The sequence below is a fragment of the Artemia sp. Qi Xiang Cuo genome, chromosome 7 (genome assembly GCF_049724085.1).
Source record: "Artemia sp. Qi Xiang Cuo chromosome 7, ASM4972408v1, whole genome shotgun sequence".
Taxonomy (NCBI): Eukaryota; Metazoa; Arthropoda; class Branchiopoda; order Anostraca; family Artemiidae; genus Artemia; species Artemia sp. Qi Xiang Cuo.
Window position 1 is genome coordinate 30,375,395 of NC_142800.1, and position 16,273 is coordinate 30,391,667.

At 34.5% G+C, this 16,273-nt stretch overlaps 1 protein-coding gene across 4 annotated transcripts in view; it reads right to left on the reverse strand.

Moving 5' to 3' along the window:
• LOC148950156 (nidogen-like) overlaps positions 1-16,273 on the reverse strand; it is a 364,016-nt gene that overhangs the window by 31,226 nt on the left and 316,517 nt on the right. For all 4 annotated transcript variants that reach the window (XM_089092178.1, XM_089092180.1, XM_089092177.1 and 1 more), the window contains 4 exons: positions 14,715-14,840; positions 12,697-12,846; positions 7,468-7,620; positions 3,229-3,509 (listed from right to left, as the gene is read on the reverse strand). In XM_089092178.1, the coding sequence (XP_088948304.1) occupies positions 3,229-3,509; positions 7,468-7,620; positions 12,697-12,846; positions 14,715-14,840 (710 nt within the window). The remainder of the gene's footprint in view (positions 1-3,228; positions 3,510-7,467; positions 7,621-12,696; positions 12,847-14,714; positions 14,841-16,273) is intronic.

The window sequence follows — 16,273 nt, forward strand, 5'->3', positions numbered from 1 at the left end:
CAAGAAAAATCTTCAATATATTTGCCAAAAATTTGCTGCTAACGCCAAATATAAAAGTAAGAAAATTTAATGAAGGATCGCGTTATTTTAGCTTTGCGAAAATTGTCGATCTCCTCCCAGGAGAATACAAATCTTATAAAAGCTTTGATTCTGTAAAAGACAAAGAAAAAAGGTCGTCTTCCAAAAAAACACGAAAAATTTTCCATATATTTGCCACAAATTTGCTGCTAACGCCAAATATAAAAGTAAGAAAATTTAATGAAGGATCGCGTTATTTTAGCTTCGAATATCAAGGAAGTCAGTAACATAAATGCGAAAAATGTCGATATCCTCCCAGGGGAATACGAATCTTATAAAAGCTTTGATTCTGTAAAAGACAAAGAAAAAAGGATCGTCTTCCAAAAAAACAAGAAAAATCTTCCGTATATTTGCCACAAATTTGCTGCTAACCCCAAATATAAAAGTAAGAAAATCAAACATTTCATTATAACGAACTGTAAGTAAGGAGCGACCCGGCTCAATGGTAACCGAAACTGTAGAAAACGGAATTTTGATACCAATAGATACATCAAAAGAATCAGATTTTAATGCTGATTTCAAATATATCAAATTTAGTCCTAACAATCAAAAGTTACGTGCCTGAGAAAATTTGGCTGATTTTCGAAAAAAGGGGAAAGACCCCCTAAAAGTTATAGAACCTTAATTAAAATCACACCATCATATTCAGCGTATCAAAAAACCCTACTGCGGAGGTTTCAAGCTCTTATCTACAAAAATATGGAATTTTGCATTTTTTGCCAAAAGAAAGATCACGGATGCGGGTGTATTTGTTTTTTTGTTTTTTGTTTTTTTTTTCCCCAGGGGTGATCTTATCGACCCAGTGGTCCTAGAATATCGTGGGAGGGCTCATTAGAATGGTAATTAAAAGTTCTAGTGCCCTTTTTAAGTGACCAAAAAAATGGAGGGCAACTAGGCCCCCTCCCACGTTCATTTTTTTCCCAAAGTCACCCGATCAAAAGTTTGAGATAGCCATTTTGTTCAGCATGGTCGAAAATATAATAAATATGTCTTTTAGGATGACTTAATCCCCCGAAGTCCCCGGGGGGAGGGCTGAAAGTTATGAACCTTACCCAGTGTTAACATATAGTATTGGTTATTGGGAAGTATACAGACGTTTTCAGAGAGGATCTTTTCTGGTAGTGGGGGGGGGGAGTGGGTCGGGGGTTATGTAAGAGGATCTTACCATGAAGGAAGTTTTCATGGGAGAAGAGACATTGCTATGAAGGGGGTGCCGGATTTCCCAGCATTATTTAAATAAAGATCAGAAATTATATATAAAAAAAGACAAGTTTTCCAACTGAAAAAAAGGAGTAACATCAAAACTTAAAACAAACAGAAAATATTACGTGTATGATTGGGTTCACCCCCTAGTCAATGCCTCGCTCTTTAACCCAAATATTTTTTATTAATTAAATAAGAGATTTTTATTCTAAATAACGGCCTTTTTGATTATGGTTTATTTTTTAAAGATTTGGAAAGAAATTAAAAATTTAGCTTAAAGAGCGAGGTTTTGACTAGGGGGCGAGCACCCTAATATACGTATTCAAAATATATGAATATAGATACGTAATAGTTCGTTATATAGTTCGTTACGTAAGTTAATTCGTAAGTTACGTATATTTATTAATAATAAAAACGTTCGTAAATAAAATTAAACAAGTTTCGAGAAAGCCATTTAACCAAATAAAAGTAAAATTAATATGCAAATTTTGTTTTAATTATTCCTGTACGGGGAGCCAAAATCAAAACCTGTATTAATTCAAAAACGTTCAAAAATTAAATAAAAAAAACAAGTTTCTTTTAACTGAAAGTAAGGAACGACGTTGAAACTTAAAACGAACAGAAATTATTCCGTATATGAAAGGGGCTGTCCCCTCCTCAACGCCTCGCTCTTTACGCTAAAGTTTGACTTTCTCACAACTCTTATTTTTTTAAACAATAAAAAACTTTAGCGTAAAGAGCGAGGCGTTAAGGAGGGGACAGCCCCTTTCATATACGGAATAATTTCTGTTCGTTTTAAGTTTTAACGTCGTTCCTTACTTTCAGTTAAAAAAACTTGTTTTTTTTATTTAATTCTAATGAAGGATCGCGTTATTTCAGCTTCGAATATCAAAGAAGTTAGTAACATGAATGCAAAAAATGTCGATCCCCTCCCAGGAGAATACGAATCTTATAAAGAGCTTTGATTCTATAAAAGACAAAAAAAAGAGTCATCTTCCAAAAAACAAGAAAAATCTTCCTTATATTCACCACAAATTTGCTGCTAATATTAAAAACATAAAAGTAAAGAAATTAATGAAGGATCGCGTTATTTTAGCTTCGAGCCTCAAAGAAGTTAGTAAAATAAATGCGAAAATTATCGATCTCCTTCCAGGAGAAAACGAGTCTTATAAAAGCTTTGATTCTGTAAAAGACAAAGAAAAAAGGATCATCTTCCAAAAAAACAAGAAAAATCTTCCTTATATTTGCCACAAATTTGCTGCTAACGCCAAATATAAAAGTAAAAGAATTTAACGAAGGATCACGTTATTTTAGCTTTGAACATCAAAGAATCTAGTAAAATAAATACGAAAACTCTAATCTTGTACTGATAGATTTTAGGAAAAAAGAGCTTTAAATGCCAGGGAAATAAATTTGACCTCAGAAAACGTGGCGAAGCCTGAACTATAGTAAACTTTCGTAATTTTTCCATTAACTTGGTTCACCTGTTTATTATATTAAAAACGAGCAGGGATTAATAAAAAAAAAAAAATGATCTGTCTGAAATAAAGAGCGAGACTGAAACTTATAAAGATCAACAGGTTTTAAATGACTTAATATATTGCAATTTTTTCGAAATTATGGGAGGGGGCACCGCCCCCTGCCCCTCCCTACAGATGCCACTACCAAATAGTCACATAAACTCTAAAAAAGGAGTTGTGATAACAATATATACATAAAAAGAATCCGCTTTTTATGGTAATTCTAAATATATGTAGTTTTCCAACTTGAAGTTACCGGATAATGCCTTCTCGTTTTATGCTTCAATGTCATTCTTATTTTTAGTATAAAATACAAAAGTTGTTTAACGTACTTAATATTACTGTTAAGGATACTGTAGTAATTATTATCATACCATGTAGAAAGAATTCTCTTTGAATTTAATTTGAGTCAATACTTCTTGCTTACCTCATTGCACTGACATTTGTATGAATACGAATATACATCGTATAGGCATTGTGCGTTTCCACCACAATCATTTAAAACGTGACAGCCAGGACGAAGCTCCTCGCAGTTTTGTCCATCTCCAGAATATCCATAAAGACAAACACAGCGACTTAAATTAGTGTTTGGGTCGACTTGACAGGTGGCATGACGATGACAGGTGTTAAATATAGAGCAGTCTACATCTGAACTAACCTGACTGTCTAGTATTTCATTGTAGTGATAAGGCTCTTCTGTTCGGTAGTCTAAAAGAAACTGACCAAATTAAAATATCGGCAACACTTAGTTGACATACAGAACTATGTCTAAAAAAAAGAAAAAAAAAAGCCGAATGCGTTTAAATCATGTTGATCTGATATTGCTAAGGTTGAGAACAACTAACCGCAAGGACAACAGTACGCTAGGAATCAAGACTTTCGCCATAATTTCCTACTCTTGCCTAATACTTTGATCCTGATGATTTTTCTTTCAAATTTCATCTCTCAATCTCCCCCGCTTAATTTCTTGGAAAAGAATAACAAAAAATACTTTTGTCGCACTGCCTCAAGATGAGATGAGCTTATTGATAATAGGAAAATTTTCTGTTCAAATGTTTCAAAAGGCAATCAGAAAATCAAACACTTGCAATTACACATTGACTAATTTTGCTGCACTCATGATTCGTTTCAGTAACTAGAAAACACTAACGTGTAAGGGACGGAGCTGAGGAGGGGTCAGCTTCATCGTATAAGGTGTAATTTCGTTTTGTTTTTGATTTTAATGTCGCTTTTTAATCCTTACATATCACCACGTATAGTAATATCTCTACTATATCTCTGCTAATCTCTCTCTCTCTCGCTCGCTCTCACTCTCTTTCGCCCTCACTCTCTCTCGCTGATTGGAGTGGTTAGTGCCTTTTCTAATAGTCGAAAGTAATTGGAGGGCAAATAGCCCCCCCCCCACGCCCATCATTCCCAAAAACACATCCAATCAAAATTTTGAGATAGCCATTTTGTTCAGCGTAGTTGATTTCCAAATAGAAAATATGTTTCTAAGGAGGACAATTCCCCACAACCCTCAGGGCAAGGGTTTTAAGTTTTGCCCTGGGGGCATATAACAACGATGTTGGCACAATGTATTATTGATTATTTTTTTCCATTAGAGCAGGGCACTTCGTATCGAAGAAGTTGTCGTAGAAACTTCAAAAAAGGCACATTCAATTGGAAATTGGAGTGGCTTGTGCCCTTTTTAATAGTCGAAAGTGATTGGAAGGCAACTAACACCCTTTCCAGGCCCACCACTTCCCGAAACACATCCAATCAAAATTTTGAGATGACCATTTTGTTCAGCGTAGTTGATTTCCAGATGGAAATTAGGTTTTCAGGAGGACACTCCCCCACAGCCCTCAGGGCAAGGATTTTAATTTATGCCCTTGGGTCATATAAGGTTTTTCATAGAAGGCGTTGTCGTAGAAACTTCAAAAAAGGCTCATTTGATTGGAAATCCAAACGGCTAGTCTCCTTTTTAATAGTCGAAAGTGATTGGAGGGCAACTAACCCTACTCTCGCGCCCACCTTTTCCCCAAACACATCCAATCAAAATTTTGAGATAGCCATTTTATTTAAAATAGTTTTAAGTTCTGGAAATTAGGTTTTTGAGGATGACATCCCCCCCCCCCACAGCCCTTAGGGCAGTTATAAGGATTGTAAGTTGTGATTTTCGCTCGTTGCATGTCAGTCTTGCTTATAATTCGAGGCGATATTCCTGTCGCACGTCTTCTAACCGCAGATTTCACTTTATTTTATTTTAATATGTGGTTCAGTGTGAGGCTTTTTATGACATGTCGTCTAACCTCAGATTTTGTTGTGCTTTATTTTCTTTCACCATTACCTCAGACCTTTTTTTCCATGGCTTTTGTTTTTGCTGTTTTGGTTCATTCATCATCTTGTATAATTTCGCGTGACATTATAATTTTGATATTTCGTAAAACTGCAGATTTCGTTATGCAACATTTCCGTTTGTCTGGCTGTCGCTTGTTCCTTACCCTTTGTTTTAATTGTTTGGAGTCATTCGTCATCTTGTATAATTTTGCGTGCTTCTGATTCCTATTCGACTGATCATGCTCGTTGTCGAATATCTTCCAACCGCAGATATATTTGTGCTTCTTTTTCATTCATCATTACCTCAGACATTTTCTTCATGCCCTTTGCTATAGCTGTTTGGATTCATTCATCATCTTGCATAATTTTGCAAGACATCGTAATTTTCATTTGTTTCATACTCGTTTTGCAAGTCTTCTAAGAACATATTTTATTGTGCGTCATTATGTGTTTCATTTTCATTTATGATTCAACGTGGGCCTCCTTGTCACTTGTCTTCTAACCGTAGATTTCGTTGTCCATCATTTTTATTGTGATTCGTTGTTATGCTTGTTCTTGCATGTCTTCTAGCCGCAGCTTTCAACCTGCTTTATCTTAATCCAAAATTACCTCAGAAACTTAATACCTCTTTTCCATGCCTTTTGCTTTAGCTATTCGGATAAAAAGAGTAATCCCAGATTTCATTGTGAATGATTTTTTTGTGCGTTCGTAGTGATGGTCATTGTCACAAGTCTTCTAAGCACATATTTTGTTTGGGATTTCGGTATTATTTTCGTTAGGGATTTCGTCCAGTTTTTGTAGTGAAACATTTTCTTTTGCGATTCAATGTACTTCTCTCTGTCGCTTGTTCAATGTCTTTTACTTTGGATATTCGGAGTTAATCGTCGTATTGTTTCATTTCGCGTGCGTCATAGATATAAAAAACGATTGCTCCTGGGGGAAAATAATGTAAATTGCTTTTGAAATGTACTTGAGTTTGACGTCATTCACATGTATTGTGTTTTTCAAAATTAAGACTTTAAATGATTTTTCAGAAATTGTGACCTATCTAGCTTTTTTCAGGCAGGAAAATAGTAGTGTTCCAGGGATCAGAACAAATTATCAAGCCGTTTTCAAGAAAAATTATATACACACATGCATATATACATACACAATTATTGCTCGCTTAAAGAAAGCATAATATAGGCTATATATGATTCTCATTTAAAGTAGCAACCTCGTAATGAATCACCTTTGTTTGCTCCTCTTTCCTCGGAAAAATGTTTGCTACTATTTTGTTTTGTTTGCTACTCTATCCTCGGGTTTCACAGGGAATATATCTAATGTTGAAGGGTCCCAATGACTTGTCACTTTCATTTTTCACCCGTTTTGATTCTCGCTGTTACTTAAATTCTCGCTGCTGCGTAGCTTCTAACCAAATGTTTCCTTGTTGTCACTGTGGCACATTTTTTAGCCGCCTATTTTATTGTTTTCACTTTCATTTTTGGTTTGTTCTGCTCCTCCTTGTCGCATGTCTTGTAACCGCATATTTATTTGTTCTTCACTTTATTTTTTTCCACAAATTTTTGTCCAACAGCACATCAAATGTGGCAAGAAGTATCCAAAAAGTTAAGGAAAAGGGCATGGAAAAAGTGTTGAAGGGGTTGCGTAGTGAGAATGATGCACAAATAAATGTGATTAGAAAACAAGCAAAGTGAGAATCACAACAGCAAAACCAAAAGGCATTGAACAAACGACAGCGAGAATTGCATTGAATTACAAACGAAAATTTTGAAGTGCGATCTGTGGTTATAATTCGGAAAAACATTTTTTCGTATCTATGACGCCTTAATAAATAATATAGAATGATGCATGAATCTAAATGGCTAAAGCAAAAGGCATGACAAAAATATTTGAGGTAACGATGAATGAAAACGAACAACGAAATCTACGGTTGGAAGGAAAGTGACAGCGATGATCATATCAAATCGTAAGTAAAGTTTGTGATTAGAAGAGTAGCGATAGTGAAAATCACAACGAATCCCAGGAGAACACAAATCATATAAAATGTATGACTCTCTGAAGGATTAACAAAAAGAAGGAATTGAATTGGCGCCACAATTTCTTAATTCAATTGAAATTGCTGATTAGACACCTCATGACTTAGAACTAAGGAAAAACGCGGTGATTATGCCATATTCATTTAGAGTATTGATTTTGGAAAAAAAATTGTATGAGTGACGTCATATTTATGACTTCCCGAAGAAAATAAATCCTATAAAACGGACGCTTTGATTTTCATTTCCTTAATTTTATTGTTTTTATTTGGTTTTTCTTGCTTTGAAAAAAATATATTAGTACTTGCCTAAAAATGAAAGATCTGAAATTTCATTATCTTCCTCGCAGAAAATTCCGTTCCCACGATATCCTACGTTGCATTGACAGACATATCGACCCTCAATATCGTTGTATTTGCACGATCCATTTGGATCGCAGTCCGAAGACTCGCTGCATAAATCTGAAGAATAAAAGAGTTTCAATATTTCTTTTCCTATGCTGGCCAGCACTGCAACAAAAATTAAAAAAAGCTAAAAGCAAAGAAAAAACAAACTGGCAATTAACTACATGACAAATAAAAAATTTCATAACAACTAAGATGATTACCGACCTTGAAAATTGTTTCAGGAAAAAGTGTTCAGCTGTTATCTAGCCGTTATGCACTTGATTGGCAAATTAAACTTCTTAAACGTTGTTGAAAAACTTACAACATCATGCATTTATACACAAAAAAGTCTCCCATGAAATTTGATACGATAGATTAAACATCTATTAAGATAGATTAGAAAAGAATTTGCAACCATATGCAAACTATGTAAAATATGCAAACTTGAAGAAAAAAAAAACTTACTCAGGGAAAAGCATTTATAAGACGAAATGGCATTGAAACTGTGGCATTAATACAATCATTCTGTTTAATATTGAAGAAAAGCTGAAAATACATTGGACGGGTTGTACATTTCTTAAGATAACACGTCGAAATTAAAAATTTTTGAGGTAACAAAATATATGCATCTTCTTATTTTTGTTCTGATAAATAAATGTCATAAAAGGTTAAGACAATTTCTACCTCTTAGTAAGGGACTTTTTTTCCAATTTTCTTTGAAATTTGGTTTAAAAGTTTTCAATTGTAGCTTTTGTACAGCGTTTGTCTAAAATGTCGCTTAATTGTATGCTAAAGAATGTTTTGTGCTTAAGAAGATAGCATTCTATCATAAAGGCTATAAAAATTCAAATAACTGCTTATTGCACTTGATTTGCATACCGTCTTAGCAAATACAAAAGGTATACCTAAAGTTTTCATAACTTCAGAGGACTCACTCTATTGGAGGATTTAAATAAAGGAAATTTTTAAAAGCTGACTTGATAGCTGAATATTTTTAGTCTTAAAATGAGTAACTAGAGTTCTACTATAAATACTTTCCAAACCTAAGCATGACCTAGAAGCTCCCTTATTCATCAGAAAACCCTAATTCCTGCGCATACACCCCATACTTCCTGCCTGAGGGAATAAAATCTATCGCACCTAATTTCAAGTTTCCTACTAATGGGATATGAGTTTCTAAGGCTCCTAAAACCAACCCTAAACATCTGAACCTAAAGTCCAACCCTATATATCTGAACTGAGAACATAGTTCTGAATTTGAAGTTCAATTTTGAAGGAAGTGTGAGACACCCCCTTTCAGTTTTGGTACCATGATCTATTATTTTCTTTCAGACATAATACAGGCCTATAAAATGTAGAAAAAAGGAATAATAAATTATTATTCTTTTTTTTTGTAATGACCTTTTTTTGGTATGACCCTTTTTTGTGTAATTCTGTTTGGATTTACTCCTCTTTGGATAACAGCTCCGTTCACAGTTATTCTGAGTGACAGTGATAAGAAGCAGATTAGAAAGTTATTTTTCTATTACGTTAAGTTTCTCCTGGGTCTTCCAATATATGTAATGGGAAGTTAAACTAAATTAAAACACACTATCTGCATAAAGACTCTAAAAAGGGTATATCAGCAATATCTTAGTAAGTTGAGACTGTCAGGGCATGGTGAGGGGATCTTCAACTGCCCAAAAGGCAATATTTTCATACTACTGCAAATACTATTACTGCTACTGCTCTTACTGCTACTAGTACTACTACTATTACTACTACTACGTCTATTACTTTTACTACTACTACTGATACTACTACAACAACTACTACTTCTACTACTACTACTACTACTACTACTACTACTACTTCTACTACTACTACTACTACCACCACTACTACGATTGCTATTAACTTGACTTGACTTACTTGACTTATGGCTCCTGCCGAGGGTTCGGCGTAGAGAACGATGAGACTAGGCGCCTCCAGATTGACCTATCGCTTGCCAGGATTGCGGATTCTTTCACCAGGATGTGGGCTTGGGTGAAGAATTCATAGGCTTTGTCTTTCCACCTAATGGGGTCACGTCCTCTGGGTCACTTCCATCCGTGTAGGGTTGGGTAAAAATCGAATGTAAACCGTGCTGCGGCGTTGCGTGACATGTAAAGGATGTGTTCGTACCACCGAACAGTACGCTGGACGAGCTGCGTCAAGAAAGGAGTTTGAGCCGTACGTGACAGAAGAGTCTGGTTGCTAAAGAAGTCAGTCCAGTGAAGTCTTTCGATTCTTCGGAGATGTTTCGTCTGTGCGACATCGACGGTGCTGAGGATAGATTTTGCAGCTGGCCACGTCTCCGCTCCATACAGCAGGACGGTGCTGACTGATGCATTGTATATGCGCATTTTGATAAAGCGGCTTATGTTTGGCTTTCGCCACATGCTGCTAAGCCTCCCAACAAGTGCTGAAGCTTTGGCAATTACGAGATATAAGTTCTTTTGTGATCAAGCCCTCCTTCGACAGAATAAATCCCAGGTAAGTGAAGTCGTCAGCCACATCTACTCGATTGCTTCCGATGTTGACTTCCTTTACAGTAGAACGAGATGTGGTGGGCTCAAGGAGCAAAATTTTGGTTTTCTGCCAGTTGATCTTCAGTCCAACTTTCGAGGCTTCTTCTGAGAGCACCTGGAGAGCTTTGGTGATCTTTTCGACGGTGCTCGCAACTAGCGCTATGTCGTCGGTGAAGTCAGCATCAGAAGGTTAAGGGTATTTTAATTGCTATTAGGGTTAAGGGTATTAAGGTGAAAATTTCAGAGATATTGAGGGAGAAGTTGAACTAAATCAAAACAAGCTAGTCTGTCTTCATTGGTTTATCTTCTGAAACGACCCGTGGAGATCAACTAGCAATGGATAGACATACAATGCATAACAATTGTTTTAAACAGACATCCACAGACACAAAGTTGACAAAATTTCTTCAGTAAATACTGACGTCTTAATTTGTAAAAATCACTAGAAGTGTCAAGTGATAAGCGCCTTATTTCGTATCCCTTAGCAAATAGTTTGATCCAAACGAGCTACAAGATAGTCATTCGTCGGGTTCATTCCTTGAAATATATATAAATGGTTACCAAAACAGGTGTTTGACTTCAGACACTGCTAAATTCTTGTAAGTGTTCTCATCTTCCTGATGCAAGATAGAATGTTAAAACGCCATTACGAGCCTTGATATTTTGAACCCTCTTTAGTGTAGGTATGAAACTGAAAGATTGCATGGATGCAGGAAGATTTTCGAACTAAAAAACTTTTGAAAAAGCAATGACAGAGATCCGTGTATACATCTTTGGAGCAAAATAGTTGTCACGACAAAGGAAATTCAACCAGAGAAATTGCAATGTCTCTATGATTGTCTTCCAGATTTGAAAATTTGGCAGAGACCTATGTAAGAGATTTGGTTATTGCCTCTGGATCTTGCAACACTTCCTGATTATTATTATGTACAAAATTTAAGTTTCCTATGGACGAGGCATAGCCTCTTAGACAATTCTCTACCAGTTCCTTAAGAAACAGACTACAGCTTGGAAGTAAAGGTATGCATGTAGTAAACGTGAGATCATCAAATCTTACGAATTGCACCTATGTGTACTCTGATGAATTTAAATCTGTCATCTTCACTTTTCAATATTAGACATCATTTGTCTGGTGTTTCCTGTGATTCATTGCAGAAGATGTAGTAGATCTTGCAGGTCGTCAAGCTTAAAGTAGACGTTCTGCCAAGATTTACCCCTGGTAGACACCTAAACCTACGTTGATGGCACTATTATATGCTTGAGGGTAGAGTCCTATATTCTTTTACCTCTCTGCAACTCACTCAGCACCTTCTTGGAGGAAGGCTTCCCATTTCTTACAATAAAAATTGGCGGGGTCAACTAGATGCAAAATTTGGTCAAATTCAGTTGAATGACCCTGTGCATTACAATAGGCCACCAAGTATAGGATAATCAGACATCGTAATGGTCAACAATGATATTTTATTCAATGATCTATTGGCGAGCCACAGATTGTCGGCAGTAAAGCAGTCTAATCCAAGACTTTTATTGATGAGTTTTAACATGGTAAAATGGGTTGTTTGCAAAATGAAACTTAGGCTTCCATAATCAACCCATTCCTCGGATGGAGAAGCAACCAAAAGCCCCTTTACCCATCCTCAGCATTGGAAGTGGTTTCATTTAATTGGATAGGATGTAGAACAAGGAAGTACCTGCCACCATCAAGCTCTCAAAGCAGGGATTCAATTCCCTGAGGGGTTAGCCAAGACCAGCCACTTCTTACCATCCTTTAAAGAGGCCTTTGTCTATATGTGTGTCTGGAATTTCCAGTTTTTCACATCTGTACTCCTATAGAAGATCATCCCACGACGGAATCATGTCGTACTGTATTTGACAATTGCTGGGAGGAGACTTACAACTGTTAGGTTGTCTTCTTCCTGCTGATATTTTATTTATGATCTTTGATCAAGGGTGTTCCAGTGTTCATTCTTAACCCCCAGTCTCCGGGCTAGTCCGTTTTTCATAGATATTTTAAATAGATATTTCATACACATATGTAAGACAAGCCACTGTCTAAAGCCTGGAGATGTACTGAGTAGCCCGAGAGAGTCCTCACCGAGAGAGACGCAATAGGTACACAGAAATCTACAATACTTGATTATTTAATGACTCAGGTACCTTCTCAAAATTTGATCAAAACAAAAGTTCTTTGTCAAAAATAAAAAAAAGTTCTTATTTTGTTTCATATCTTCTCTTTTCGTTCACTACACAATTTGACAATCCAGTACACACACATATATATATATATATATATATATATATATATATATATATATATATATATATATATATATATATATATATATATATATATATATATATATATATATATATATATATATATATATATATATATATATATATATATATATATATATATATATATATATATATATATATATATATATGTATATATTATATATAACCCAAGGTGGTATTTCGACCAAGCAAATAAACTAATCGTGCACTTTTAAATGTAAGATAAAATGCAAGAGATGTGCCTTTTTAGGCTTTGTGAACAACAAAGATGTGAGAGTATAGATGTAACACAAAGATTTGTTACCTTTTCCAGTGCATGATATACCATTTCCCTCAAAACCTGTCTTGCAAACGCATTTTGAACCTAATAGGTCGTCATCGTATGCGCAAACTGCATTAGAATGGCAAATATCTGGATTCAAATTGCAGTTACTAACTGTTGTAGCTTCTGGAACTAAAAGAAAAAAATAGGCAAACACTGATGCGTAAAAAAAAAAAAAAATAGAAAACAGTATTGCAGACGGAAAAGTTCAAAATATGAAGTTCAGCGCACTGAATTTAATTTTTGGCCTAGAATTATAATAAATATAGCTTAGAAACATTTAAAATATTTGACCTTTCACTTCATAACAGTGTGAAAAAGTCTCCACACGACGTTTTCCTCTTTGCTCGGTGATAATTCGCATCTAGAATATAACCTAAAACCGTTATTGTATTTACTCATGGTCGTACGACAGCCAGTAGGTATTATTTGGGCACTTAGTTTAAGACTGTTTTTGAATGTGGAGACTATAGAATACTGAATGCAAATTACCTACCGTTTGAGATTTGGGAGAAGGAGTGCCATTACTTCGTTTGAAAAATTCCATATTAAAAAGCCATATTAAACAGCACTGCAGATACAAAATCTTACATAATTTTCGTAATTTATGCATTAAATATCAATTTATAATTGTAATTTCAGTAACTACACAATTTGAAATTTCCCAGTTCTATCCCATAAATTTCTCCAAATGAGGGGTCTTTGATTCCTAAATAGACTTTGGTTATAATTCTAGAAATGGGGAAGTAGAATAATTTTGAATTGAATATTCGATAGAGATTCATTTAACTAAAAAAGAATCTAATATAATCTTATCTAATTACATCTTTCAGCGTATTTAATTAATGACTTGTTGGATGAGAATTTGGCTTAAAATATGTAAAAACTGCCTCTTCAACTAGTGACATTCCAGTTCAGGCTTAGTGCCGTCCTGATATTGAGCTCTTTTAATATTTTCTTCCTAAGAGCCTTAGCAAAATTTTAAAATGAATATTTCATATTTCAAATCAAATTTTGTCAAACATTTAGAGCTATTTAAATTATTTTTGTCAAGTCTAAAAGTTTACTTGCTAAATAGAAGAAATATCCTATTTTACAACAGATTTTTAGGCAAAAAATATTATAGGCAATCGATAAAAAGATGGCGCTAAAATCCAATCGAGAATCGGTCAATTATTCTTATTTCCTGAAAAAGGAAATACACTTGCAGCTTACCAGCACTGAACCTTTTCTACTGGTGCTGTTAAAATGGGTTCTTACTTCCATGAAGACAACTATCTTATTTTAAACTAACGTTAGCATCATCTATACACAGCTCTATTTTTCTAGAAGAAAAGCATGTATCTGTCGAAAAAAAGAAGAACAAATTGTTTAAGGTTTGAACAAGTATTATTTGTTTTAATGCGTTAAAGTTGTGCACTATCTAGTATGTATCTCTACATCAATATAATTTTGATAAATATCAATGAACATTATATTCATACTGAAAATGTTGTTCGTGGTCTGATGTTGAAAATTAATGACTTTCGGGGGATATTACACAATCTTAAGTCCGTTAAATAAATCCATGCATATGCGCATTTGCCTTGACATACAAGTTTCAACTTTTAATATTGACGACGACCTTCAAGAAGAAGGAGCAAATAAGGAATTGAATTTTTCAGTAATTAAGCTTTTTATGTTAAACCTTTGAAAATCGTTGTAAAAATACTAAAAAATTTGAAATTTAAAATTAAAAATCTATTCAAATAAGCCAAGATTTTTCTAAAGAAAATGTTCATTTAAAAAAAAATTCCACAAAGATTTTTATCTTGCTAAAATGAAAAATACTCTTTGCTTTTTGCTAGGTTTCAAAGGAATTTTGTTCTGCCATTTTTTCTCAAAATCGGCGACTAGCATAAAAATTTACTAAACAGCATATTAGGGAGGAGGCTCTAGTATTGAAGCCAGTCTAGAAGTTTTTTCACTGGGGCTTTGGTCGGTTTAAAAACCAAACTTACTTATCAAGGCACATCTATATCCATCACCTTGGTAACCAGCGTTGCAACGACAACTGTAAAGATCCGCTTCACTTGAATAGATGCACTGAGCTCTAGGGTGGCAATTATTGACAACGTTACAAGATGCTAGAATAAAGTGATAATAACTGTAATAATAATAACCTTTACAGCTATATGCTTGATAGAACGATGATTTTTTTTTAAAACCTTAATAGGCTTCTAGAAAAGCACATACTATTATTAAAATTCAGATGTTGCTATATTAAAATATGAAAAAAAGTGAAGGAATGAGAGATGGATTTTGAATTTCTTTGCGGCCTTTAGTTCATTGTTTTAAACTATAATTGGGATTATTTTATTTATCCATTTCTCAATTCACATTTTTAATTATGAGATATTACAGTATTCTGACGTCTTTTACTTGTGCATTGTGAAATTTAACTAAATACTTTTGCTGGGCTAAATAACACACGTTACTAAGACAGCCTCAGTGATAATAAAAAAACATCCTTTATAGTGATGCAAGTTAGAAGGTCAAAATAATGTCAGACCCTGGATAAGTTAAACAATAGTTTTTTATTCTACTGTTACTATAGTTGCTAAGAATATTTTCAAACGTGGGCTCTTTCCCACCCAGTTAATTATACAAAAACAGAATAATGAAGAGTCATGTTTTTGATAAGAAAATACTTAGTTTATAGGAAATTTTGATCCAAACAGGTCAGTAAAAGTAAAGCTAATTCTTTGGTACCCGGGTTGGACCTTCTCGGATCTAAAATCAGCAGCAGCCTGGTAATTTTAGTACCCAGAGAATTTGAAGATATCTAAAGATATTGATGGTGATTGCTAATTTCGGCGCTCAGGAAAGATAATAAAGGAATATACTTGAGATGATAGTGCCATCGTGGATTCAGGGTGTCATCCCCTGTTAAATCCATTACACTAGAAATATAGAAGCTGATGGTGTATATTTAAAAAAAAGTATGGGACATGTTTTTTTTATGTGATACCTCCAACCTCCCTCTCACTCAAAAACTAAAATTTCATTTCATAAGAATAGTATATTTATTTTATAGATACTATCAATGGCCACTCTACCTATATACAGTGATATACTCTCATTTTATCCATTTATGTAATGGGTTTCAAAGGGCACCAGCCTTAGGAAGGTAGTAACCCGAATTTAGACACCTCTGGGTAAGAAAATTAGCTAGCTGTTGCCCAGAGGAAGGAGCACTGACCCGGGCACCGAAGTTCTAATTTTAGCTAGGACCCACAGATCTTAATACAATTGATATTAAACGGTCATATGTACAAGAATATAACGAAGTAGCCCATTGCTTCAATAAAATATCTGAAAGTGAAATTTCTGAAATATAAATGTCATTTCTCAGAAATAATTTTTTTTTTTCTGCCGGAAAATCTAAGCTTTGATGACCTACCAACTCATTGACAAAGTTTCCCAGCCCCTTGACCGCGCCTCTTCATTTTTATTCCTTATAAATATGTAATAAAAAATTAATAGAAATAAAAAAAATAATCAACCAAAATTACTCTCA